This window comes from Argopecten irradians, chromosome 3, assembly GCF_041381155.1.
Source record: "Argopecten irradians isolate NY chromosome 3, Ai_NY, whole genome shotgun sequence".
Taxonomy (NCBI): Eukaryota; Metazoa; Mollusca; class Bivalvia; order Pectinida; family Pectinidae; genus Argopecten; species Argopecten irradians.
In genome coordinates, this window is record NC_091136.1 from 40,318,290 (window position 1) to 40,345,813 (window position 27,524).

At 33.6% G+C, this 27,524-nt stretch overlaps 1 protein-coding gene across 1 annotated transcript; it reads left to right on the forward strand.

Moving 5' to 3' along the window:
• The first annotated feature begins 3,641 nt into the window (after positions 1-3,641).
• Positions 3,642-23,590, forward strand: LOC138318577 (WD repeat-containing protein 43-like). The gene is made up of 17 exons (XM_069261074.1): positions 3,642-3,847; positions 7,035-7,184; positions 8,291-8,412; positions 8,847-8,964; positions 9,382-9,512; positions 10,044-10,140; positions 10,421-10,485; positions 11,143-11,314; positions 11,791-11,880; positions 12,121-12,237; positions 14,403-14,543; positions 14,913-15,028; positions 15,396-15,459; positions 19,807-19,920; positions 20,479-20,548; positions 21,440-21,495; positions 22,043-23,590. The coding sequence occupies exons 1-17, from the start codon at positions 3,665-3,667 to the stop codon at positions 22,133-22,135; spliced, it is 1,899 nt and encodes a 632-aa protein (XP_069117175.1). The 5' UTR covers positions 3,642-3,664; the 3' UTR covers positions 22,136-23,590.
• Positions 23,591-27,524: the final 3,934 nt, after the last annotated feature.

The following is a 27,524-nucleotide window of genomic DNA, read 5'->3' on the forward strand; positions in this document are numbered from 1 at the left end:
GGAGAATGAATGAACGTGTGTGTGAGCAATTAAATAAAAGAACTAAAAATAATATCTTCAATTAATTAAAATATCTACACCATTATGTATGGATAGATAAAATATCATGCTTAAGAAGTAAGAAAGAATGTAAGTGTACTGCCGGGAAAAACACAAGTTAGAGAGTGTTTGAATGTACGTGTAGGACGAATTAATTCATCATACAAATCCAGAATATGGGAACGTGCTATGCAGGATTGTAAGTGTGTACAACATAAGTGAGAAACAGTAAATATAGCTTGAATGATCATTGATTACAGTTATCTTTTGTACAAATCAAGGATTTATAAGTATTTAAATGTATTTTCGTAAAATTATACAATGACTTCAACGTTTTGTATAAAAATCGAAGCTATAGGTAATTGTGTACCTGTTTGATTTAGTACACGTGTATTCAAATGTTTAGTACACGTGTATTTAAATGTATTTACATATATGTACACGGTCTGTACATGTTCTCTTTTTGTAGTAAGATACAGAGAAAACATATTGACAATATTCATACAGAATTCTTAGATTTCAATATAGCACTTCTTTCATTATATGCATAACTTACGTTAAAGGAGACCAGTTATTATTCTTTTAACCGAACATAATAATATAGAATGAGGTGCATTTAAATTTGCTACCCAATAACTTCAATAAGAAATATAGTATTATTACTTTTCGATTGTGTGTGAGCTATATAAGACACTATATATTATGAATTTATATTTAATTGTATATATTCTAGATAAATTGCCTGTAAAATCTAGAATAAACGTATGATTTTTTAACCAAGACACACAAAAATGTACGACTAAGTGTTTCAAGAACCATGAGAACTAAGGGCCAAAGGCTCCTAGCGAATCAAATCGGAAGGGCGTCATCGAAACGGAGATCACGTGTTTGTCTTAACGAATCAGCTGAGTGGGCGTGACAATCGTATTCATGAGGGGGGGGGGGTAATAAAAGTTGGTGTTTTGCGGTTTGCAGGACATTCAGTAGTTGAAGATAGAAGACATCATGACCAAGGCGATATTATTTGGAAGCAGTTACATCGAGCAGTTGAGAAGATTCTGTGACGAAGACCTGGGATTGCCTTTCACGACCATATTTTGCAGTCTTGAAGAGTTGAGAGCGGACAAGATGGATCTTCTGACGCTGGGCAAGGCTCTAAGAGCATCCGACCAAGCCTTTATCCACATCGGAGGCAACGACATTACCGCCTATTCCAGACCGAGAGATGTGTTCAACAGAATCGTTGAATTTGTCGATATCCTTCGCAGTTCCGGAATCACCAGACCATGGATTGGAGAGGTACTACCAAGGGGTACTTTCACGGCACCAGGGCTGACCAAGACTTCGTTCGATCGTCAACGAAATAAAATCAACGCCCTCCTCTCAAAGAAGTTTGGCCGAGCCTTCGTGCGGTTTCGCGATATCCACTTTCCGGCAGATTTTAAGCCAGACTTGGTACACCTGGAAACAACCGAGATTACTACAAGGAACACCGGCATGAAGAAGTACGTCTCAAGAATACGAAGATGTCTCATGAGCTGCCGCTGAAGTACCAAGATACATCCAAAAGGCCCTTTTAAGGGCCACCCACTTTTCACAAAAAGTCCAAAAACTCGAAAATACGCAATTATTCATATGAACATATTTATAACGGAAGGTGTGTGTCATGTTAATTCTGACACATCCAAAATAATTATTTTATATCTACTTGATGAGAGCCCGTAACCCATGATAAAAGTAAAAATGGAATAAAATTAATATTATGATATTAAATACCAAATCATTTTACTTGCGTCCTCTAGACTTTAAAAAATACCACCCAAAAACGTAGAATAATAATCAATACTATATTTGTACATGCTAACGATATCTTTATTATATACATTTTATTCTTTTTAGTATTCGAAACAAATAGATTACAGTAATATGTACACCAAACAAAATTGTTCACACTTGATTTTTTTTTTAATTTCGCCAACTACATAAAATGTATTCATTTCCCGTTTATGTAAAATTACAAACAGACTTGTAGATATCATAGATTTAGAATTCACATGTTATAAATACTAAACAAATATAAACTAAAATAAATGAATGAGTTTAAAATTTCTGTGAATATACCAGATAACAAAACAACCGGTACACTGCCGATTTCACCATTAAAATAATTGAAATCAAGGAATCGTGATATAAACACCATTTATCCAAATAGGAATCAATTTCATTTTGTATCCATTCGCTGAGTCAAGAAATGATAGGATACATTAAAGATGGCTTTAATAACATACACGTCCTTGATGTCTTGACAATTAAATTTGTAAATACTGTTATCATAGAAATACGATAACTATTATATATACATGTCAGATTATTGGTCAGAATATATGAAAACACATTATATTACGCTATTTATGCAAAGAAACTGCATTTTTTATAATTAAAAGATTAAAAAAAACTATTCCGTTTCGGTCCGTTTCGGTGATTCGTCGTTCATGATAAGGTCATTTTCGATTATGCGGTTTGACTGGTTGAACCTAGTTGTTCGTTTATGAAATAAAGACGGACCTGATGATTTTATATTGTTTTTAGACGAGCCTTGACAAAGTCCGCACAGGCCTGTATCATAAACTACAGGTCCGTAAGGATTTATACTTGAAAATATCTCATTTATACTGAAATATCTTATCTGTAAGACTCAGAAACTGTTATAAACCTCACAGGCCTGTATCTTAAACTACAGTTCCGTAAGGATTTATACTTGAAATTATCTTATTTATACTGAAATATCTTATCTGTAAGACTGTCAGAAACTGTTATAAACCATAAATGGCAAAATGAAATTTAATGCAAAGAGTTCAATGCTGTCATAATATTTCTAGGAAGAAACGCCTTTGTACATGCTGCATATCAAAATTTTAGAAAAAATATAATTTACAAAATATGTAGGTGTTTCACCGTTAGTATGATTTAAATGGTAATAAGTACAGTGTACCTTCAATCTCGGCAGGAACAATATTCAATTTATAACCAATAAGGCAAATAAATCTAATTATTTTTATCCTAAAAAAATCTTATGCACACTAAATGTCCGTGTAGCAGGGAAGTTACACCATATTAGTTAGACCATCTAGATCTATTGAATATTCACCTGCTGGGATCCAAATCAATCCAAATTCAAGCAGTTGAAAATGGGAACAGACTGTATGTGTCACCGCAACTTGTTTAAAAACCATAATTAAAAAAACAACAAACACACACTTTCGTTCCTGACTTTAATTCACGTACTTCAGCATTACAAGGACAAGGTATTAGATAATCTATCAGAGACATACATAATTTCATACTATCTAAATCTCTGGTATTAGGTAGTATACAGTATCTTTTCCCTAATGTATTTGAAATTTGTATTATGATGTATGTATTTTTGTTTGTTAATTTCCATCGACATTTATTAAAATATTTATACACTGTATAGAATTGAGCAATTTCGATTTTCCCATCAAAATTTGTGCTTGTACTGTAAAGGATCCGGAACGACTTTAGACTTGAGTACAATTTTTACACCGTTTAAGCGGAGCCGGAAATACTCGTGGAGACATGCGCAATTCACACCACGTGTGAAAACATGGAGGCACTAGTGCCATTTTCGGTGACACGAAACGGCGAATATGCATTATATTCAAGTCCAGATGGTGTTTTAAAATTATGGGACACTGCTACCGGTAACCTTAGACAGGAATATACACCAAGCGCACACCTGTCAGCCACGTGTACCTGCCTAGCATGGTGTCCAACTGGGTGTAGGTCGGTAAGTAGTCAACTTCAAAGTTATTTAAAAATGAAGTCTTTAGCCAGGATTGGTGACAACCGCGGTCATCGATCTAATCTGTTATCTGTATACATTGATTTGTGCCATTTGTGGACGTGTTTCGATTTGCGCTTTGCATTTCAGCAAACATTTTTTGGCATCGGTAATAAGTAAGTGTAACAGGAGAGAGTGCTGTAACGTTACCGACTGAGCTAACTGGTACAGTACCTGGTCACCGATGATCGACCAAGTCCAATCCCGCTACACTCCTCCCTCCTTTCTCGAAGTCTTCGCCCTCGAAGACATACGAGCGCCCTCGAAGACATACGAGACCCTTCTAAACACCACCACCGTGGGTTATTTACTATTTAGTTGGACACCAATTCTGCAACAGAAGACAGATTGGATACAACCCTGCATATGGGTAACAGCAAGGACGTATATGAGAAGGATAAGTCACACTGGGTTTTGGGGAAGTCCAAGGCAGGCGCCTTTGTGTTTGTGCACTGACCGTGACGTTGGGCGACGACTGATTTTCCTTTGATATCCGCCGGCGCAGCCTTTGATGTAGCTTGCGGGTGCGAGGGTCACCGTCTTACTTTCTGAAGCGGTGCTGTCATTTCATGAGCTGTCGATTTTTTTTAACAAAAATTTAAGACATATTCCCTAAACATTCCGTCTTTAAAGCAAGTTATAAACGTCGTGAAATTTAATAAAATTTACAATGGTGTTTCGTTTGACTCGATAAGACAAGTATTTGTTGAGAAAAACGGTTTTTATTCCCGGTTCATAGGCGTCTCGGGTGGTGTTTAGTAATGTAAAGAGACAGACACGAATCCTTCTCACTTGTAAATCCTTGGTAACAGTTACCCATTTGAGTAACAGTTACCGGTACCTGTTTGTAGTAATCAATAAGTTACCCAAATGAAGAATTCTGTGAAAAGAAAACACATAATGTTGTTTTAAAGGGACATGAACCTAAAATAAGTTATTCTGTATGTTGAATATTTTATTACAATGATTGGTTATCTATAACGATAGTAAAACGTTGGGAATACCTACCCCAAAAAATGATAAAAATAGACCGTCATATTCTATTTTTGGAACACAAAACGAAAGCTGGTCTAAAACATGGTTATAATGAACAACAAACTTGCTGACATGACAAGGAATATAAGTTTTCCACATATTAAGATGATTTTCTAATTTACGATCGTTGATATATGAAGTAGAAGCCTTATTTGTTAATATTCGTAATAAAACAATTTGTATTTAGCGTACTTGAATGTTAAGTCAAAAGTCAAACTTTTCATCCGACGGGGCACCGCAAAGGGATGTTCCTGACTTATTGCACACATGTACATCACGCAAGTATGAAGTAGGAAGTTGCTCCCGCCTCTTGCATTGCAGCAATCCATTTATATTTTCCTACTTTCCCGATCGCACACATTACTGACTCTTGTCGTAATCCATTTTCTATCGGAGTTTTGTTTGGGTTCCCTTCACCCTCGTTTTCGACGCACCATTTTGTTTAAGTTTATTTAATTTGTGCAGTGCATTGTGGGAGGTCACTAAAGTTAAACGCTATTATGCATTCTGCAAAATTCGACGGGGCTGGTTCAAAATAAAGAAAGATGGAATTTCCATTATAACTATTTTATTTGACACATTTGCACAATAACTGAAATATTTTACTTAGTAAGTTATCTGACACGTCTTGAATATGTATTTTACTTAATTCACATGGTTTATTTAGGTTCATGTCCCTTTAAAAATTATTATCAAAAAAGGGCATCATAATTTTTAGAATGCCTTACAACTGATCTAAGACACTTTGTTTCTGTTCATTTCTTCATGAAATATCAAATTCTGTTGTCTCACTTTGTTGTAAGATGACAACTTAGGTGTTCTCCATTGAGTTCAGTGTATAGCCATCAGTGAAATTCAGTGCAAATGTCATGGTTCAATGTTATGAGTTCTATTTTTAGCACCATAGTAAGCAATGGAGGTGATTTAGTTTGTGACTTTAACCAAAATTAAGACAATGAACAAGGTTCGCACAGGTCCTGGAAAACTCATGGAATTTGCTATGATTCCTTGAAACTCCTTGAAAATCAGCAAAATCAAATAATGTCCTCGAAAAGTCCTGCATGTGTACAGTACCGTTAGGGTCCTGTAATGCTTGTGTCTTATATGTATACAATTTTTATGTGGGATAAACTCTCAGGGGAGGAAATGAGATGGAAGATATTTATATATGATACATTTAAGGACCTTTCTAAATTGGGTGGAACATGGATAAATCTGCTTTTAGATACCCGGACAAGGGTCAAAACATAATTAAAGAAAATTAATGTGACATCATATGTAACAGGATAGATGTGAAGGCATTATAAACTAGATGTGGTGAAGGCCCAGACAAATCTTCTGAGAATGAATTGTCAAAAATACCACAATTGTTTGTATTTTCTAAACGTAACATAAGCCTACTGACATTACCGTCCCACCAACACAGTTGCTAATGGTCTCAAACAATAAACAGTCAATTTAAAATGTGAAAAGTAAACATAAATATACAGCATCGAATCTTATCATTTTACTTAGACAGCTATAAAATTAGTCCTGGAAAAAATGGAAAATATCCTTAAAAACTCCTGGAAAATGCCTTGAATTTTGCATGGGCAAGCTTAAATCTGTATGAACTTTGAATGAAGTTTGTCCCATTAAGTTTAAAACAGCTTCACACATTTTTCTCTCATATAATTCCTCATTTGGGTAACTTATTGATTACTCAAGCAGGTAACTGTTACTCAAATGGGTAACTGCTACCCATATGCAGGGTTGTGCCCAACCTGGGAGAGGAGAAAATGTAGCGGCCAGACCGGGATTCGAACCCGGGACCCTCCGAACACTAGTGCTCTACCGACTGGTCACAGATCATCGACCTAGTCCAATCCCGCTACATTAGTTTTTACAAAAGTTCATCAAGAGATTTTCAGTTTTCCCATATTCCATGAAACTTATATATCGTTTAAAGATTGATTTTTGTGTTTAGTGACTACAAGATATTATCCTACTACATAGCATTCTTTGGGAATCAAAATTCCATGAGATATTTACTTAGACAGACTTTAGTTAATGATAAATGTACATGTATATATTGAATTAATCATTTTCTAATTATCAGGAAAAGCCAAGGAAAAAGAAAAAGCGGAAGTCTAAAGGAGAGGTGGTGGATACCTCAGAGGAACAATCTGAAGACACAGTGGCTATCGGAACCACCGCTGGGAATATATTATTATATAACACAAGACTTGGGGACATACAGACACAATTGGTACAGGATGGCTTGTCCATTTAATATGTATTATACTGAATGCAGAAGCATTAAAGAACACCACATGATTAGGTGGACAGTGGGGTAATAATAAGACACAAACTTGTAACAAGACACCATCTTTGTATAAAGACCATCCACCTGCTTGTCAAGACCACTTTCGTCCCAAATAGTCATTTTAACGGGTACAATTTGACTTTAGTATATACTATATAAAGACCACTTGCCTACAGGGACAACTTGTCTTTTAGGTGGTCTAGCTTTTTAGATAAAAAAATAATGGTTTACATACATTACATGTATAACTGCTTGTTACTAAAATATCTATGGAATCATGAATAGTCATAGTGTAACATATTGCTACAGTCCTACTTTCACCTATTCTGATGGCTAATCATGAGCAATTTCCCCAAGGACTTCACAAAGTCTCCTTAACTACAGTACAAGAATACCATAATCTTTTAAAGTCATACTGTTTGCTTCTACTGAACGTCCAAAGTGAAACGAGTGAGATGACTTGTTCAGGAGTATGTTCAGTGACCAGTTAGGGTGTAATGTGTGTTTTGAAAGTAAAATAGCCGTATAAAATGGAGAGGAGTCTCCACAATCACATAGTTGATGGGCAACTTCAAACACTACAGACAACACAGTACTTAAGCAGACAATTGGTCATTTGAAAGTTTAGGACAATGAATCATACATTTAGAAACTAGGTTACTTGCCAAAATTTTCCAAGTAGATTTGAGAAAGGAGCTAGATTAATTAGCATTATTTCTCTACCAGAAGTGAAGAAATAATATCGAAGCTGTAATCTGATCCCCAGTTCCCTATCCAAATTTCAAAGAATAACAAGAATTGTCATCAAAGAAACCAATATCTTCCTTGGGATGATTTGATTAAAAAAATATATACCGGGTAAACGTATATGTAAATATGTATGTACAGGTAAAAAATATCCAGGCTACATGATTCTTTTGAGACAAAAATGAACCAATTTTGATGAAATATTGCTTTATGGGTTAATTCTTTATTTTCAATTATAAAAATAATAACTAAATTACCATAAATTTCTTTCATCATAATTTATGTACACAATCTGTTGGCAGGATGGTGGCCATAATGACCGTGTTAATGGGCTGAGTTGGCAGAATGATGACGGTAGTTTGTACAGTTGTTCTAGTGACCAGTATATTGTCCACTGGGATGTTTCAAACAACTCTATCAAACAGTAAGTTGGACTGTAAAACATTCTAAGAACATTACAGCGTATGTTTCAAATACCGTATGTGGCAGGGTTTAGCTGATATTACACAAACTCTTTATCAATCTACAGTAAAACATGTTGATAGCGAACCTGCTTACAATATATATTTTTCAATTTACAGTAAAACATGTTTATAGCGAACATGCTTACAATATGTATTTTTCATTACATGCTAATATTCCTATTACATGTCTGCAATATTCATTTTGTATAAAGAATTATGCATAATTTGCTTATAACAAAGTGAATTTTGTGACCCCCAGAGATTTGTTATACTGTATATTAGAATGTAGTTTCTGGAATATTTGGCCACAATTGACTAATAATAATACATGCTTAACAGATTAATAATTGAAATATAAAAGAGATATTTTAATAGATGTGATTTCTGTTTATAGTAAATGGAAGGCTGACAAAGGCAGTATCCATTCTGTGTGTGTTTGTTCGACTCATCACCTTTTATCTGCGGGGAGAACCATAAAGTTATGGAATACACAAACACACGAAATGTTAAAAGTAAGCAAGATGTTATGGCATAACAACAACTGTTTGTGATTTTAGAATGGAATGAAATCATGGAGATTTAAACTTCTTTATCAGATCAATGTGTAATAGTCTATACAAGATTAAAAAAAAAAAAAAAGTACAAAAAAAGTTTAATTACTTTCGTTGTCTCCTTATATTTAATAATTTGAAACTATACTATTTATATAGATTTGTCACTAATTCTGGTAATATTATTAAAGATGAAAAGAAAAGGATAGAGTTAATACTATACTCATTTTGAGAATTTCAATAACTTTATCAGCAAATACATGCATATCATTTTAAATCTATAAATTCAGCTCCGAACAAATCCATGTACAATATATGATGTTTTAATATAATTTATGTAACAAATTTGTCTTCAAAGTTTCTTTTTCACATTTACAGAGATTCACCGGCCATTCTACAGAAGTATTCAGATTGTTACCTGTACCGTTTACCATGAATTTTAATGGAGATTCTGTTGATAGTTTATATTTTCTTTCGGCTGCTGTAAATGACAGAATTTTAAATGCTTGGTAAGTTGTTTAAATGACCTTATATTTTGCAACAAAGTTGAAATCCATGGAAGAACATAAAAGAAAATAGCAGTAACAAAATAAATATCATTTTGAATTTTGGCAATTCTAGTGCATTGTATAATAATGGATAGTGTCGAATTGTACCTGGATATGTTTAACTTTAGTGCCTAATTTTGTTAAAATTATTGTTTAACATCTACAGATGAAAATCAAAGTATATAAACAGTGGAATATGAAATATTTAGTTTTACCTTATATCAAAGTTTAGATTTAGAATTAAATTTCATATAAAGGTTCCTCCTTGTATTGATTGGAGCCTACCAGTATTCATATCTGGCCTGGTTAAGAAAATGTCTGACAGGATCAGCTTGGGCTTTGGCATCAGAAAGCTTTTCTTATTATTTTAGTTCATACAGTGTTTTATACAGACAATTACGGGAAATAGGAGAGAAGTAGAGATTAGTCTCAGGTGACTAAAACAATGTACATATAAATTGTTGTGATTTTGAGTCTATCTATCACTTTCAGGCACACAAAGTCTTCTGACAAGACTGCTGTAGCGTCGTTCTCGCTGCCTGATGAACCTGTGATGTTTGATATCTCCAGGGAACCACACCCGGATCAGGTGAGTGATACATGGATTATTGGTCCCACATATTACAGGAAATTCAGACTCGTACTATCATGTTTCTCTAGTTTCAAATGTATGTTTTATCATGTGCTTCAGCTCAGGGATGTTTCATGAAAATATTACTTCATCTCAGAACTGCTTTTTATCCTATCATTTCTATGCTGTTTTTTACACTTTAATGAAGTATTGTTTATTTCTCTTTTGCTTTGTGTATTAAATGCTATTGAAATGTTTATTATGATCATATTAAATCATCATATGTTTATCTTCACAGAGCCTGCTACTGACAGTTGTAACAAAAGCAGGACAGATCCTGGTGTTTGAACACACATTGAATGGGTGAGTACTGCAGGGATCATAAACCATCAGTATTTAGTAAAACTTGTTTATTTGGAAAATTGTCAATTGCAGTTATTGACTTGATTTGATTGACTTAATTTGCAAATAGTACATTTTTCTAGACTTGTCAGTTTTATCAACTCGAACATGTCCTTACTAGGTCTCCTGAATATTTGACTGGCTGTTGATTTTTTGTGTGTCTTCAGTTTCAAAACATTCAGGAATATAAATGACATGCTACTGAAACAAGCCTCATGTGGGTATGGTGAGGTTTGCTCAAAAAGTATGTGACATAATACAAACTGTAACTTTGCAAACATTCAATGACATATTGATTTTAAGAAACAAAGTAGTGCAGGATTTATTGCAGCTATAGTTTGATAGCATTCTCTATCATCAGTCTGTTAAGGGCTTTCACCAGATCCTGTCAATGGTTCCAGATATTGTGGCATTGATATTAAATCTTTTAGTGGTAATATATTGTATAATGTGGATATCATTTTATGTGATTGACATTCCATTTGCTGTTCCTTTAAGAAGTTACATCTTAGACGAGGGATATTGCTTTAAACCACTAACCTGATAAATCCAACAAACCAACTGCTATAGCAACAAATTACATTGAGATAACAAGTTTAAAAAATAATCTCTCTGTAGGAAGTTAAAGCAGCCTGTAAAACCGAAGGTGACCATACAGGTGGCTACACCTGGGGGTAAGGAGGAGATTCCACGGCCCATTCCCATTCTCGCTGCACATATCTGTGATGACAAAAGCAGTAATATCTTATTGGTGCATGGAAACTTTTTAAAACCAACGTTTGAGAAATTGGTAAGTAGATTTGTTTTGTTATTTTATAGCTGAAGCAATTTTGATTGGTCGTTATAGACCATGGAACTGAGTAGAAATGTTCCTGTATTTTATTGCTTGGTTATTTAACTGATTGAGTTTATTCTTTTGTGGAACATAAGTCGAAGTGTCCCATGTATGTATGTTCATTGATGATGACACCCAGTTTATAACAAGATTTGATCAGATGTTTATGATGCTCCAAACAAACTTATTTTTGCATGTGTCTAAAAGACAATTTTACAGGAAAGGTACAGTAAAATGTGGGAGTCTAAATCATGAAATTTAATCTCTGTGAAAGAGTTGTTAGGCATGAAAACACAAAGTTAAGTTACCCGGAAATTGAGCTTGCTTCAGTGTTAAGCAAACTATTAAAGATATCGATGAAAAGAGTTTCATAAACATTAATATCGTTAAAGGTCAAGATGACTGGAAGTTTTGTGTTATGATATTTGCAGCCTTACAAGAACACAGAATCTGACATATGCTTGATACGACAGGATAAGTCAAGGGTTTCACTTAAAGTGGAAGAGTCCACTGTTTCTAAGGTAAGTCAGAGTAAGTGTAAAAGTTCACTGTTGCTTATGAGGAGTCAGGTATTGCTGAAGGTGGAAAGGTCCACTGTTGTTAAATCTGAATCTGTTTCTAAAAACTTCTAATTACTTTTAAAATTTGTACTGAAGATTCCTGACCATTGTATTGTCAAATTCAGTGATAAATTTTAGGTCATTTATCTACAAACATATCATTGTGATACACTTGTAGCTCTATTTTCTATTTTTGAACAGATTAAGACACCAGATGTGTCTAAAGATATGACGGTTCTGGTACCTGAGCTTATGGCACCAAGTGTCCCATCAGCCACACCGGGGAGAAGACAAAAGAGGAAAACATCTACATCAGAGGTGGGTTTACTTCATTGTCCAGGTATATTAGTGTGTAATGACATGTCATCAATAATTTAACAATGATATTCTCCATACATCATTGGTGTATTCTTATGACTGTCATGGAAAAGACATTTCTATCTTAAACCTGTATTACAGGGTTCGCACAGGCTTGAAAAGGCCTTGAATTTTGAGTGTCTGCCTTGAAAGGCCTTGAAATTGATATATGGCCTTGAAAGGCCTTGAAAAATGGTCGTATAGCCTTGAAAACATAATTTTAGGCCTTGAATTTACTTAATCTATCACAGACATCTTCTAATTTTGGTGGTTAATTGCAGAAAAATTGTTAAAAATTTTCTTAACCCTTACCGCGCTTATAACGTCATATTGACAACAAAATGAAAATGACGTTTGTGGAGTCTCTAGAATGTACCACCTGTTATCGGTAATATGATACTCGGAACACATCTGGTTTTATCACTATCTAATAAAAGAAGAATCAGGGTCTTCTGTGGGTTTGTTATTTATGAGGGGTTAAGTAATAATAAGATATAGACATCACTGAGCTGGATCAGTCAGCATCACTAGCCGGCTACAAAAACGTGGCGGCGAGCCTGGCTATCGTCAGAAGGTGAGGACAATAATGATGACTGCATTTTGATATCATATTAAATTCTGACAGTGAATTGGATTAGTTTAATGGTTTTCTTTAGATATTGTTCAAGGCAATTCATAGTTAAAGATCGGCAATTTGAGATGGTAAAATCACAGTTGAATATCGGTATTTTGAGACAGTACAATATCCAAAAGAGAGGGATGGTTATGAGTTAGATTTAGCAATGTATGGGAAAGTTAGAGGAATTGAAGCATCTGTAATGTCAAGCTTGTTCAAGCAAATTGAAGTTATAACGGAAGACTAAGAGCATGGCTTTCTAGTTTTATTTGACAATGATGTGATGGTTAGATTGAAATTTCTCAAATTATTTGTTCACTTTAAACTGTCTGCAAATTCGTCAGATATCATCAATATAAAGGATTAATGTGAGAAGAATGAAAGAAACATTTTTATTTTCTTGTCAATATGAAATTCTTATGCTTATAATATGGCTATAAGGGCCTTGAATTTTATCATCAAAAGCCTTGAAAAGGCCTTGAAAAGCCTTGAATTTCATATCTTGATTTCTGTATGAACCTTGTATTATGAAAATGCTTTTGTAAAATATAGAATGTGCATTCATAATATATTGCCCATCATTAATCACCTACAGAATACCAACAAAATTAGAGTACATTGTGTACCAAAATAGTTGTTAAGAGAAATTTAAGCTAAAATATTGTAATTTTGAATTTCCCATGAATGTGAATCTTATTTATAATAGACAATGAGAATATTTCCTTATTTGAGAAAGATATGTGATGAGCCAATATAAATAGGATCTTACATGAGTGCTCATTTCATATGCGATTTTATGAAACGAATCTTGTCGGATTATGTGATAAAATAATATCTTATGTTTAATATAAATCCTGAATAGGCTATTTTAAAGGCCTATTACCTTTCCAGAGCAAAATATAAAGGTTTCTTAAAAAACATTAATAACACCAGAAAATGCATACCGATGATCTAAAATAAGGTTACGACACCAAACATATGCAAGATTGCCTGCGTAATATATGAAAACCGTAGAGAGTCAATTCACTGTTTTGCCGTCTGGGGCAGTAATAGTCAACTACCGCGCGGTATTTAGGACGACGGCGGGAAACATAATACAACCCGCGTTATGAAAATAAACATTTTATTTATATTAATCAAATCGTTCAGAAGGTGATGATAAATGTAGTATTAACGGTAAGTTAATAATTTTAGGATTCTACAAAATTATCGATCTTGTTTTACATTCCCATTTTAAAAATTAAAAGCCGTTTCGGAAAGGTAGTGGGCCTTTAAGAATACCTTTGACCTGAGAAAAGTTTTTTTGTGAAATGAACATTTATTGATACCTATGATTCACTATTCATTCAAGCCTACTTGTAATTACTACACAAGGTGCACAGGAAACATTGCCATAATCGCTAATTGTCTAAACACACAGGTCAAATTGTGTTGAACCCCCAAAATAGTCTTACCGTATTAAGCAGGTGGTGGTTACTAAGTTTAACTGTTTTACTGTATTTGTTTACAGATGACGATAGAAGCACGACTGAATGCTATTGGTATGGGGGCCTCTAAGACTGATAAGGCTGCAATCACGCCGCCTAAAACAGATGGCTTAGCCAGACTTCTTACCCAGGGACTGCAGAGCAAGGATTCTAAGATCATTAGCGTAAGTTTAACCATAGTGTTTTCTGACTAAATGATGTTTCATAGATGTATAGGTTTGTCTTTTAAGCTGTTTGAATACCACACCGGTAGATGTTATTTTCATAAGGAAGTTATTTTCCAGATTTCATTGGACATTAATGTGGCCATGAAAATTTGATACACCAAATATCATAGGTAAATCTTCGATTCTTTCATAGCCAAAATTGAGAAAATTTAACTGACTAAAAATCACAAAATGTTTTACCATTAGGAATAACTAGCTTTACAGTAAATTGTTGGTTTGAAAGTCATGGTATGTATACATGTTTTTCTGTGTGGTATTTTATTTTGCCATTGATTAATAAGCTTGGTGTTTCTATTCCACACACAGAGCGTGCTAAATCAGAATGACACAATAATAGAGAACACTGTCAGGAGATTACCAGTTCAGTCCATCATACCACTAGTACAGCACCTAACTGTACAGATGCAGGGCAGAGCAGCGGGGTAGGTAGTGATTTTACTCAAGATGCTGATGAATGTAAAGGTCATCTCAATGTGAAGGTCATCTTAATGTGATCCTGATAGTGGTACCTTCTGATCTAGAAAGAAATTGAGACATAAAATATTATAATCAGATTGTTTCTCTTATCCTTTATGTAAATTGGAAGCTAGTCATGTAAAGTCATTGTGGATTAACAGTTAACATATTTGGAAGTTTTGTCATTCAATTTATTCACCTGAAATTGATGAAATGAAATAAAATAATTAAATTTTGTCTTTCAATGATTCACCTGAATTTGATGAAATGAAAGAAAATAATTCCTAGAATCTTGGGATGTTGTGTATATAATTCAGTTTTTGTTGTGAACAGGTCTCACAAAATGGTAAAATGGATTAAGAACATCCTGGTTGTGCATACATCTTATTTGATGACAGTAAGTTCCTCTTTTTTACAACATAAGGAGTTTTGGTCCATATATAGGCCTGGTAGAATATTCTTAAGGCATGCTTCTTCTGTTGTTAAATTTTGCCCAGTATTGTCTGCAACATGTAAAAATGAAATTCATTGCGTAGATGCTTGATGCAGAATTTTAATGCTAGAAAATAAATGATAACATGTTGGTGGTAAAAACTGAAAACTAAATCCAAGCTATAAATGCATGTTTATATTTACAGTTTGCACTGACATGGACTCAATAACCATGCTTTCTAGTATTATCATTATCAGTGTATAATGTTAGCACAACACGCGCTGCGATTCTATTGTTACGTGAATCGTCGACGGCGTAGCAACGCGAGGTCATGACCCCACTTTTGGCGGGAACATACAAATGACTCGATTCCAATCAGCTATTCAATCGAATTCGTTGACGATGACGGGAGAGAGAAAAAAATATGGATATTTTGATAAAAAAATATGCAACTGCCGCGGGCAAAAATAATATTCATTTATTTGAAAAACTAAATATAAGGAATAGATGTTTATTTTGTTTAGGTTATGAGGGTATAATGATAATGGAGCCCGTGTAAATGTAATGCAAAGCCGGATTACATTAAATTTACACGGGCTCCATTATCATTATACCCTCATAACCTAAACAAAATAAACATCTATTCCTTAAATAATATGTTGTAAAGGTGGTGTGTATGGTGTAATATATCATGTTTATGTTGTAGTTTCTGGTGTGTATGGTGTAATATATCATGTTTATGTTGTAGTTTCTGGTGTGTATGGTGTAATATATCATGTTTATGTTGTAGTTTCTGGTGTGTATGGTGTACTAAATCATGTTTATGTTGTAGTTTCTGGTGTGTATGGTGTACTAAATCATGTTTATATTGTAGTTTCTGGTGTGTATGGTGTACTAAATCATGTTTATGTTGTAGTTTCTGGTGTGTATGGTGTAATATATCATGTTTATGTTGTAGTTTCTGGTGTGTATGGTGTAATATATCATGTTTATGTTGTAGTTTCTGGTGTGTATGGTGTAATATATCATGTTTATGTTGTAGTTTCTGGTGTGTATGGTGTACTAAATCATGTTTATGTTGTAGTTTCTGGTGTGTATGGTGTACTAAATCATGTTTATGTTGTAGTTTCTGGTGTGTATGGTGTACTAAATCATGTTTATGTTGTAGTTTCTGGTGTGTATGGTGTAATATATCATGTTTATGTTGTAGTTTCTGGTGTGTATGGTGTACTAAATCATGTTTATGTTGTAGTTTCTGGTGTGTATGGTGTACTAAATCATGTTTATATTGTAGTTTCTGGTGTGTATGGTGTAATATATCATGTTTGTGTTGTAGTTTCTGGTGTGTATGGTGTAATATATCATGTTTATGTTGTAGTTTCTGGTGTGTATGGTGTAATATATCATGTTTATGTTGTAGTTTCTGGTGTGTATGGTGTAATATATCATGTTTATGTTGTAGTTTCTGGTGTGTATGGTGTAATATATATCATGTTTATGTTGTAGTTTCTGGTGTAAATATCATGTTTATGTTGTAGTTTCTGTGTGTATGGTGTATAAATCATGTTTATGTTGTAGTTTCTGGTGTGTATGGTGTAATATATCATGTTTGTGTTGTAGTTTCTGGTGTGTATGGTGTAATAAATCATGTTTATGTTGTAGTTTCTGGTGTGTATGGTGTAATATATCATGTTTATGTTGTAGTTTCTGGTGTGTATGGTGTTAATAAATCATGTTTATGTTGTAGTTTCTGGTGTGTATGGTGTAATATATCATGTTTATGTTGTAGTTTCTGGTGTGTATGGTGTAATATATCATGTTTATGTTGTAGTTTCTGGTGTAAAATATCATGTTTATGTTGTAGTTTCTGGTGTGTATGGTGTACTAAATCATGTTTATATTGTAGTTTCTGGTGTGTATGGTGTACTAAATCATGTTTATATTGTAGTTTCTGGTGTGTATGGTGTATATATCATGTTTATTTGTAGTTTCTGGTGTGTATGGTGTATATATCATGTTTATGTTGTAGTTTCTGGTGTGTAAATATCATGTTTATGTTGTATTCTGGTGTGTATGGTGTAATATATCATGTTTATGTTGTAGTTTCTGGTGTGTATGGTGTAATATATCATGTTTATGTTGTAGTTTCTGGTGTGTATGGTGTAATATATCATGTTTATGTTGTAGTTTCTGGTGTGTATGGTGTAATATATCATGTTTATGTTGTAGTTTCTGGTGTGTATGGTGTAATAAATCATGTTTATGTTGTAGTTTCTGGTGTGTATGGTGTAATATATCATGTTTATGTTGTAGTTTCTGGTGTGTATGGTGTAATATATCATGTTTATGTTGTAGTTCTGGTGTGTATGGTGTAATATATCATGTTTATGTTGTAGTTTTTGGTGTGTATGGTGTAATATATCATGTTTATGTTGTATTTCTGGTGTTATGGTGTAATATATCATGTTTATGTTGTAGTTTTCTGGTGTGTATGGTGTAATATATCATGTTTATGTTGTAGTTTCTGGTGTGTATGGTGTAATATATCATGTTTATGTTGTAGTTTCTGGTGTGTATGGTGTAATATATCATGTTTATGTTGTAGTTTCTGGTGTGTATGGTGTAATATATCATGTTTATGTTGTAGTTTCTGGTGTGTATGGTGTAATATATCATGTTTATGTTGTAGTTTCTGGTGTGTATGGTGTAATATATCATGTTTATGTTGTAGTTTCTGGTGTGTATGGTGTAATATATCATGTTTATGTTGTAGTTTCTGGTGTGTATGGTGTAATATATCATGTTTATGTTGTAGTTTCTGGTGTGTATGGTGTACTAAATCATGTTTATGTTGTAGTTTCTGGTGTGTATGGTGTAATATATCATGTTTATGTTGTAGTTTCTGGTGTGTATGGTGTAATATATCATGTTTATGTTGTAGTTTCTGGTGTGTATGGTGTACTATATCATGTTTATGTTGTAGTTTCTGGTGTGTATGGTGTAATATATCATGTTTATGTTGTAGTTTCTGGTGTGTATGGTGTAATATATCATGTTTATGTTGTAGTTTCTGGTGTGTATGGTGTACTATATCATGTTTATGTTGTAGTTTCTGGTGTGTATGGTGTACTAAATCATGTTTATGTTGTAGTTTCTGGTGTGTATGGTGGTACTAAATCATGTTTATGTTGTAGTTTCTGGTGTGTATGGTGTACTAAATCATGTTTATGTTGTAGTTTCTGGTGTGTATGGTGTACTAAATCATGTTTATGTTGTAGTTTCTGGTGTGTATGGTGTACTAAATCATGTTTATGTTGTAGTTTTCTCATGTTTATGTTGTAGTTTCTGGTGTAATATATCATGTTTATGTTGTAGTTTCTGGTGTGTATGGTGTAATATATCATGTTTATGTTGTAGTTTCTGGTGTGTATGGTGTAATATATCATGTTTATGTTGTAGTTTCTGGTGTGTATGGTGTACTAAATCATGTTTATGTTGTAGTTTCTGGTGTGTATGGTGTACTAAATCATGTTTATGTTGTAGTTTCTGGTGTGTATGGTGTAATATATCATGTTTATGTTGTAGTTTCTGGTGTGTATGGTGTAATATATCATGTTTATGTTGTAGTTTCTGGTGTGTATGGTGTACTAAATCATGTTTATGTTGTAGTTTCTGGTGTGTATGGTGTAATATATCATGTTTATGTTGTAGTTTCTGGTGTGTATGGTGTAAAATATCATGTTTATGTTGTAGTTTCTGGTGTAATATATCATGTTTATGTTGTAGTTTCTGGTGTAATAATATCATGTTTATGTTGTAGTTTCTGGTGTTGTATATAATATCATGTTTATGTTGTATTTTGTGTGTATGGTGTAATATATCATGTTTATGTTGTAGTTTCTGGTGTAAATATTGTTTATTATAGTTTCTGGTGTAAAATATCATGTTTATGTTGTAGTTTCTGGTGTAATATATCATGTTTATGTTGTAGTTTCTGGTGTAATATATCATGTTTATATTGTAGTTTCTGGTGTGTATGGTGTAATATATCATGTTTATGTTGTAGTTTCTGGTGTGTATGGTGTAATATATCATGTTTTTATTGTAGTTTCTGGTGTGTATGGTGTAATATATCATGTTTATGTTGTAGTTTCTGGTGTGTATGGTGTAATATATCATGTTTATATTGTAGTGTCTGGTGTGTATGGTGTACTAAATCATGTTTATGTTGTAGTTTCTGGTGTGTATGGTGTAATATATCATGTTTATGTTGTAGTTTCTGGTGTAAAATATCATGTTTATATGTTATAGTTTCCAGAGGTGGTGGAAATCTTCAGTTCCCTTTACCAGATGATGGACGCAAGGACAGCTGCCTTCAGTCGTCTGTCCAAACTTCAAGGCAAGCTTGACCTTATTTTGTCACAGGTACGCAATTGATTATCTCTATGGCAAAACCTGACCTTATTATGTCAAGCCAAGTCATAGGTTGACTGCAGATATGAAAATTTATCAAATTAATTTTAGTTTTGCTTGTTACTATCTCACCAATCAATTAAATAGCAATCCAATCACAACCATAATGATATCACTTCTATTGATGTGAAAACCGGTCATTATTAAACGTTTTGGTGAAATCTGGCAATCAAATCAACGAAGACTCCCCAAAATGAGTAAAGAATGTACAAGTGTTAGACTAGCAAACAACATGAGGATTGTCTACAAAGCTTTAGATTCTATATCGATAATAGATGCCGTATGAAGATAGGTAACATAAGATATATTAAAGACTTTTTAACTCCATATCCATTCAAAATAAACCAGTCTGCTCACATATGTGACATGCCTTTTACAAGAATATTTACGAAAAGAGGTGTGGCACAAAAACTTCTAAAATGAGCACAACTAGACTACAGTAGGTACTATAACCGTAATGTATGGTGAGTTTGACTTTCAGCATCTGATTCAGTTTACTTTGTTTGATAGATAACGACACAAGAGCAACATGAAGAAGAGACTTTAACAGGTCAAACTCCACTGCTGATGTACCAGGAAGGTAAGATCTTCTTTATTAATGGAATGTATAGTAATATATATCAGTCAAGTTTATGTTACTTGTAAGGTTTGAAATCTGATGAGTAAAAAACATATTTGTGATTATCTTTCAAAAATTTTATTTATAGCACTGTTTTTCTTCTATAGTATTAATTTTGTGAATTCAGTGAAATGGATGCATTTAGCGAAATCAAAACCATCGCGAATATTAGCAACCGTACAGTAACTTTCGTAATCCTGTTTATTTCATCACAACACAATTATAAGACATTGTTGCTACATAATAATTTGTTACTAGTTATTTCCATATGTTAACTGAAAAGTAATAACCACTGATGTACTACATCATCATTGTAATATTATGCACATATTAAAACAAGAATACAGTAAAACATGTCTATAAAAACACACAATCAATTCATGGTTATAACATAGTAATTTTCATTCCCCATCAAGGTTCATACAACAGTTCTGTAATATGACATATTTTAGTTTTTATAATTTAATGAAATGAATTTAAGAAAAAAATCTCATGCATGAAATAGAAAAGCGAAAAAAAAACTTTTTACAATGCTTTCCTCCATCTAAACATTTTCACCTGTGGTGATCCCTGTTATGTGTGTATAAGTATGCTGATAACAAAGCAATCTGTCTGTCCCCAGAGGTTTGTTATAAATGTGTTTTGTTGTAATACATGGTAAACTCGTACAAGTTCAGTTTATAGAACAAATTATGATTTTGATTTACTGACACTGGTGTGTATACCCATATCACAACATTGTTATAACATAGATATTTAGTTTGAGCTAACAACTTTGAGAAGTCAGCAAAACTTTGATATTGATGTTTGAACCTTGAAATGCATGTTTTTAAGAGTAATTTCATGTTTCAGAATCCTCAGACGATGATGAGATGGTGCTTGATGCGAACAGTCAATCTGATTCTGATGTAAGTATTCAAAACTGTAGTCACGTACCTTGGACAGAAATTAGGATCAGGAAAAGCTATAGAATCCAATGATGGATTGAAAAGGATAGGGGTACAGCTATGTAAATGCTAACCCTGCTCATCTTCCATTGAATCTTTTCTACCTGAAAATTTGTTTGTTGTATTAAAACCTGCCATAGTTTTGACACCACTTTTGTATAATATCTACCTACCAAAGAGGACAAATTTGTTTGGGTCCCTGTTGGCAAATTTTGACACTAGTGTGCAGACTATATGGCTATAAAGACCATTTCTTCTTTGTAACTTGGACTGTCTTAATAGACAGAGCTGGAGTTTCCTGTGTATTAACTGTCCAAAACAGCGTGTTTACAATCTTATTTTAATGATGAAGATCTTAACCTGAAAAAATATTTGCTTCATGTCTGCTCAAAGAAACATTGATTTGAGGTTCTAGTGCTATGACAAGAATTTATTTCTAACAAAGCTGATTATCTCACCACAAACACAGTAGGAGAAGTTGAGACCCACTGTCTTATTCTATTTCTAGGATAACTTAGACCTGTTCGATCTGGATGAACAAGAAACTGCTGGTGAAGAAGTTGTTAAGAATGGTGAAGATGATATGGAGACGGATGGCTAGCACATTCTGTTTGCTGGATTTTCTCTAGGAGTAAATTCACATTGCCTGACAATATCAACCAATGATGGACATATTACAGTTGCAGGAATACATTACTGTAAAATAAAAATAATTAGCTCTTTAGGCTGGAGGTATGCATTTTGCAGGTCTTATTTAAAAGAAGACATATTCATCAAAGATAATGTGTCAGAATTGGACTAGTATCCTCGGTAAAATGGTGCAAATACATTTTGTTTAATACCAACTTTACAAAGTCAGGATATTTTTGTCTTAATATGACTAACTTTGATGCTTGTTAGCAGGATGATTAAAGAGTGATCAGTACAGACCGATCAAGCCTCATGCTATTGGTTGTCGAGCTACTACTCCCTCATACTGATGATTGTTCTGGCTTTACAGCTGGCATAGATCACAGACAGTAAACTGATCAGTTAGCCGAGACGAACCCCATCGTCTGGTTGGGCTGGCCAATCAAAAAAGTACTGAGTCGAGTAACGATCTACCCTCAATGTAGGTGAGGTCCTATTCCACCTGATACCATTGGTGGGTAATATGGTCGCAGTGTACAAAAAAATAGAACTAGACAAATCAATATCAGATGTAATTTGGACTTGATTGGCACAAGATGCTCTGTATGATAGTTTTGTATAAGAGACTGAAAAACTGTATGAAATATGTGAGTGTATTTTCTTTCGTGGTTTAGAGTTTGGATAGTAATATTCATGGCTAGATCATGGAGCAACATTGACTTTATTAAATAAAACAAATATCGTTGTTTTTATATTCTCCGTTACACAGCTACCACAATGAGAACAAAACTATCTACACAATTCGTATTTAGTGTTAGTTGTTCAATTGATCTAGAGAATGGTGAATGGTTATTTTAATAATTGATTTGACTTGTTATGATCCATGGTCAACTGCCAAACTTGTATACCTTCTCTTTGGAAAGCATTTTAATAACAAATTATGTCTAAATACTAAAATAACTGAAAATTCGTGATTTTATCAAATTGAAAGAAATCATTGAATGTAACTACTGTTCGTTGTTACAGCCTGATTAAAAGCTATTTTTAAATGATAAGTTGGATAACATTGAACTACCGGGGGTATATTATACAGTAGTGTTCTGACCACTTTCATGATGAAGAGATTACAAGTGTGGAAACTTATCTTTATGGATTCATACCATTAATTTGATAATACAGTTTAAATTTAGTCCATAAATTTCCTAAAATCTAAAAGATTGGGGAGAATGATGTGGAGAGAGTGACAATAAATAATTTACCTGGTAATAGGAAATGATTTGATGATGGAAATTAAATTGAAGATCTCCATGAATGGATGTGTATGACAGCTTGTAGTTTCTACTTGTACAGATGTCAGCTGCAAATATACCTTTTTCAGTTCTATTTCGATAGGTAAAAACTTGAATAAAATTTATGTATACATTAATTTAAATGTTGTTATTTTTGCCTCATTATGGATAGTAGATAAGGAAACTTTTAAGATAGACCGTCCCTTCTGTGATGTCATGTTATAACGTCGCTAGCCGGATCATGGTAAATGTTTTTTATTTTCCCGTACCCATCTTATTATAACTTGCTTCTGACATCATATTCAAACAAATACAGTACCCTTTTAGTAAAGTTTTTTTTTATTATTGTAGGTGCATACAAGATAAAATACAATACATAATATGCTTTTTGTGATCAGAGTATACCAAAAATCAAAAATATCAAAAAATAAACAAAATTCTTCAGAGGAAACCAGAAAACCAGAAGGGACAGTCTACCTTAAAGATCTATTGAAATCTTCACATTGTAAGGATTTAATTTATATTTAGTCAAAAAAAAGAGATTTTTGGTCAACTGAACATAGGTGATGGATACCTATTGCAAAAGTTTAATGAAACTTTGTATAAGCTAAATATCAATAAAATCTCAGACATACTTGTCGATAGTTACTTACAGAGTTATTGCCCTTTGCAATAATAATGAAATTTATATGCCACATAAAATTTGAATAAGTTAAAAAAAATCTGGATCATTGAAGGGTAACTTAGTGATATTGCAAAATATCTATTACATGAATTTGTGAACACAATAATTTGAGTAAATATTTACTAAGATTAATGAAATTATGCTACCTAACATCAGTAAAATGTCGGAACAAAGGGAAAGAGAACTTGTATAAATTTTGGCTCTGACACTCCCCCGGGGCAGGAGGGGCGGGGCCCAATAGGGGAAATCGAGGTAAATCCTATAAATTGCTACTTGTCCTAGAGTTCTGCATGGATTGTAACCAAATTTGGCCACAAACATCCATGGGAAAAGGGGAACAGAACTTTTATAAATTTTGGCTCTGAGCTCCAGGGGGCAGGAGGGGCGGGGCCAAATAGGGGAGATAGAGGTAAATCCTATAAATCGCTACTTGTCCTAGAGTTCAGCATGGATTGTTACCAAATTTGGCCACAAAAATCCTTGGGGGAAGGGAAACAGAACTTGTATAAATTTTGGCTCTGAGCCCCCGGGGGCTTAATAGGGAAATCGAGGTAAATCCTATAAATCGCTATTTGTCCTAGAGTTCAGCATGGATTGTAACCAAATTTGGCCACAAAAATCCTTGGGGGAAGGGAAACAGAACTTGAATAAATTTTGGCTCTGAGCCCCCGGGGGCAGGGAGGGGCGGGGCCCAATAGGGGAAATAGAGGTAAACCCTATAAATCGCTACTTGTCCTAGAGGCTTGATGGATTGTGACCAACTTTGGCCACAACATCCTTGGGAGAAGGGGAACAGAACTTGTATAAATTTTGGCTCTGAACCCCGGGGGCAGGAGGGGCGGGGCCCAATAGGGGAATTGGAGGTAAATATTCAAATTCCTTCAAAACAGAAAAAATGAACCTTTATCCAGAACATTACTTGGCATTACAAACCAGGTAAGCAATACAGGCCCTCTGGGCCTCTTGTTAACAATACATAATGTTATTTAAAAATTTTGTGCCAGGTCCATGTGACATCAAGATCTTTGATGACTTTGAAAATAAAGATGACTTTGAAAATCAGAATTATTTGACCAACTCATGTAGTTTGCAATTGTTGGACCTTGTGAACACAACATTTTACTTACATATATGTCGTATCCATGGATTTTGATAAAAAATTGTTTGCAGGTGAACAAGTTTTAGCATGGAATTTTTTGACTGGAATTTTTTGACTAAGTAACTGAGTTCTTATTATTTGTGATTATATTTTATTGAACTTTGTGAACAGAATGACTTCAGTAAATGTTCATTGAGTTCCATGAAACATCAAAAGTTTGTTTCTTATGTCATAATCAACTTGTTTTATCTATATATTGTAATATGTAGGAAGACTTTGATTTGCAATAAAAGTTCAGAAATATTCTGATGATGGAGACACAACTTTTTGAAAGAAAAAAAACCCATTTAATTGATATATTGGAAAAGAAGATGCACTTCCTATTTTAAATGTATGATTCAAGAAATAACTGGTATAATAACAAAACTTAAAAACATGTTAATTGGAAAAACTGGTAATATCAAACCTTGAGATACTGTGAACACTTATTTCAGCAGTAGTTTAATTTTAGTGCATTTCACGCTATCCTTGGAGTGTTAATTCATGTACAATGCTAAAATTTGAATAAAAAAAACCCGACAACAACAGAAAAGTCATGCATGTACAACTACCGAGACTAATTTTAGAAAAAGGTTTTTGACCGTCAAATTGCGCTAATTTATATCTACACTGATTAATCATAATTTGCAGTTTTTTTGCGTTTGTGCTACTATGACTGCCTAAATAAGTATGGTAACAGTAATATTTGCTAGGTCTATGAGGTAAGTTTCCAAATTTTAAACTTTGTTGCCCCTTAGGATGCAAGATCTTTTTCAGATCTGCTAAAAATTGTTTTAACAATAAAATCGCATTAGTCATTAGTGATTATCTTGAAAGATAAGTAGCATACATAAAATTTCGTTTAGCGTTTGTAATTATAAAAAAAAGTAAAAATTGAATATGTTTTTTTATAAGAACTGTTTAAAAGTATCTATGTATGCAATGAATTGTATAACAAATATTCATAATTAAATGAAATTTATTTTTTATATGGCATTTGTGTACAGTACGGTATTTTTTTAAATGAATAAAAATTCAATCATGGGGGACAACTCTTGCACAATCAGGAAAAACTCCACTGACACTAGACTACGTCTGGTACAATACATCTAGGCCTCTAGTGACAACGTCATTGTTTGTTCTGAAGATAGTCATTTTTGCTGGGGCATGATAATATAATAATTTGGCATATACATAATGGAAAAATTTATCGTCATATTTCCCGTACTTATCAAATGTGGTTCCGCAGTTACAGCTTATAAAAATAATAATAATAATAAAATGTTATTTCGTGTGAACGTAATACGTTTACGTGCGCGCAATAGTTTTTGTGTGTAATAAATATTGTGTGCGAATGCAATACTTGTGCATGTGAATTTTTGCGTTCGCAAATAAGAACTCTCCGTGACAATTTTCTACAAGAAGTCGTGGCTGAACTAGGATCTATCTATCTTCAACAAAAATGACATTTCATCTGCTCGAACTCTTTCAAGGATGCATCCTCGATACTCCAGGGCTTCCGATCACTTACGATCTCTACACCCCTGGACTATCTCATAGTGAAATTGAAGGCAGCTCAGCGGAAAACATTTGACCAATCACAGGCTAGCAAATATTTCATATGAAGACTACAGAGAGAGCGACGCCTAACATCAAAGCCACAGAGTCAACCACAGTGTACCGTTATACGGCTCTTTTGATGTACATCAAATGACTAAGTTACCTGTTCTATTCTGTTGCCTCCAGTTTTACTATGAGATAGTCCAGGGGTGTAGAGATCGTAAGTGATCGGAACCCCTGGAATATCGAGGATGTCAAGGATGATGCTATCAGAAATACATTCCTGATGAAATCGACTCGGTTCATCGCCAACGCTTCGCGTTTATAAATGCCAACTTTGTAATTAACTTTGTAACAATTCTCACAAAAGAGTAATAACCCACCTATTAGGCCATATTCTTCAACTCTGAACTCTTCCCTTTGTTTTCTTTTCTTCTTCTGTCGATTTATATTGTTTCTCCACCTGGAGGATTATAAAGTTTTATAATGATGTATGAGAAACCATTCCGTTTGTTTATTGTGTAAAGTATGTACTCAACAGTATGTGATTGCATGTAACATAAATAAATATTATTTCTCCGTAAACATTTTTGAGCATGAGATATCTTTTTTATGTTAAGCATGAGAGATCTCTAAAGTGTACTAGGATCATATTGGACGACTTGTCAAGTGATTCCAAGCATCATGA

Bases quoted from the DNA above. Each gene is read 5' to 3' on its own strand.
- LOC138318577 (XM_069261074.1), top strand. From the start codon at position 3,665: ATGGAGGCACTAGTGCCATTTTCGGTGACACGAAACGGCGAATATGCA. The intron at 8,413-8,846 runs GTAAGTTGGACT...TTCTGTTTATAG, and splicing joins TCAAACAACTCTATCAAACA to TAAATGGAAGGCTGACAAAG. The intron at 11,881-12,120 runs GTAAGTCAGAGT...ATTTTTGAACAG, and splicing joins AAGAGTCCACTGTTTCTAAG to ATTAAGACACCAGATGTGTC.